Source organism: Orycteropus afer, unplaced genomic scaffold, assembly GCF_000298275.1.
Source record: "Orycteropus afer afer isolate SDZICR_OR568_19922 unplaced genomic scaffold, OryAfe1.0 scaffold00954, whole genome shotgun sequence".
Classification (NCBI taxonomy): Eukaryota; Metazoa; Chordata; class Mammalia; order Tubulidentata; family Orycteropodidae; genus Orycteropus; species Orycteropus afer.
In genome coordinates, this window is record NW_006922541.1 from 146,932 (window position 1) to 148,514 (window position 1,583).

The window sequence follows — 1,583 nt, forward strand, 5'->3', positions numbered from 1 at the left end:
AAACAACACTGAAGACAGAGTCTTTGAAATAAAAAGCTGATTGAAAGGATATTATTAAAATTGCATACTTCTGTTCTGTGAAAGAAACTGTTCAAAGAATGAAAGGACAAGAAAGAGGTCAAATATTTTGGGAAAAAATCTGAAAATGGCTTGTACCAAAATATACAAATGACTTTTAAACTCAACAATAAGAAAAAACTTTGGGAGCAATTTAAGTTTGTCGACTGAAAGCTCAAGAACTGGACATAAGCTTTGTAGTGTAGTTGATAAGGGCGTTTCTCTCAGGGATGTGGTTTCACGCTCCCAATACTACCATACATGTAGAGTGGAAGGGAAAGATTCAGTGAGTGAATGGTGAATGGAGTCACCCTTTTCACAGTCACAGAGGGAGTTCATAGATAAGCAATAGGATATTCTCTGTATTTCCACTCAGATTTTTGAAAATATATAACCTGTTTTAAAAGTAAATATTACTTGAAATGGAAACAGAAAAAAAGTGCAATGTCAATTACTCATCCTTTCCCAACTTGTTCCATTGATAGAAAGAACAGAACGTCAGTATCTGACACTGAACATCTGTGGGTTTCAGGTGGTGCTTGAGTTACTGCTCCGATGAGCTAACAAAGCTCAGACCGGGAACAAAGTCAAGGACAAAAGTGAGGTGTAAGAGATCCTGGGCAAAGGCTGTGCCTGTCCCTAGAGTCTCACTGAGACGGAAGTAAAGTAGAGCATAGGCGAGAAGGAAGGAGGCCCCTGGGCAAACAGGCTGGAAGGAAAGGAAGCCCTTGATACTGACAGGAAGCACCTTCCTGGCTTCTTCTGCACCTGCTCCGGAGGCTGGTCCCTGGGGCTTGGTTGTTCTGAGTGGCCCCTTGATTCCATCCTCCTCTATGTGGGGAAGATTTATGTCTGAGTTCCTGCTGACTTCTCTCACTGTGTCTTTAGCACAGTAATACACGGCTGTGTCTTCAGCAGTCATGGAGCTCAGCTGCAGGGAGAACTGGTTCTTGGCTGTGTCAGCAACGATGGAGATGCGGCCCTGGAAAGCCGGGTTGTACGTTGTGCTACCTGTCCAGTATCCCATCCACTCCAGCCCTTTCCCAGGCTGCTGGCGGATCCAGCTCCAGTAGTAACTGCTGGTGACAGAGTCCCCGGAGACAGAGCAGATGAGGGACAGGGTCTGGGAAGGTTTTACCAGCGCTGGGCCAGATTCCTGCAGTGTTGGCTCTGATAGGACACCTGGGGAAAAAGATAGTTACTGTGAGACTGCCTCATCTCATAGTGAGGCCCTGTTTGTCCCAGAACTCCAAAGACACTCACTCAAGGGAGCTGCCAGCAGGCAGAGGACAGTGCACAGAGTCTGCATGGCTGTCTGAACAATGAAGACCACCACATGGGACCAGCCTTGCATGGAGATGTCTCTGAGAGACTCTGAGGAAATTTGCATGTGGAGGCCCAGGGAGAGTATAAGAGGCTGAACCATATGACTCAAACTGGGGTTTCCTGCCTGATGCCAGTGGTGGAGAACTGCCACATCTGGCCCTGGTTGATTTGGCTCCCGATTTGGCCAATCTATCCTCTCA

At 46.7% G+C, this 1,583-nt stretch overlaps 1 gene segment (V, D, J or C); it reads right to left on the reverse strand.

Annotated features, from left to right (window-relative positions):
* Nucleotides 1–934: 934 nt before the first annotated feature.
* LOC103212405 lies at nt 935–1,366 on the reverse strand (the record flags this gene model as incomplete). The annotated part of the segment is given in 2 exon segments: nt 935–1,239; nt 1,321–1,366. Coding segments are annotated over 2 exon segments (351 nt in total), but the record flags the coding sequence as incomplete, so codon positions are not given.
* Between the last annotated feature and the right edge of the window lie 217 nt (nt 1,367–1,583).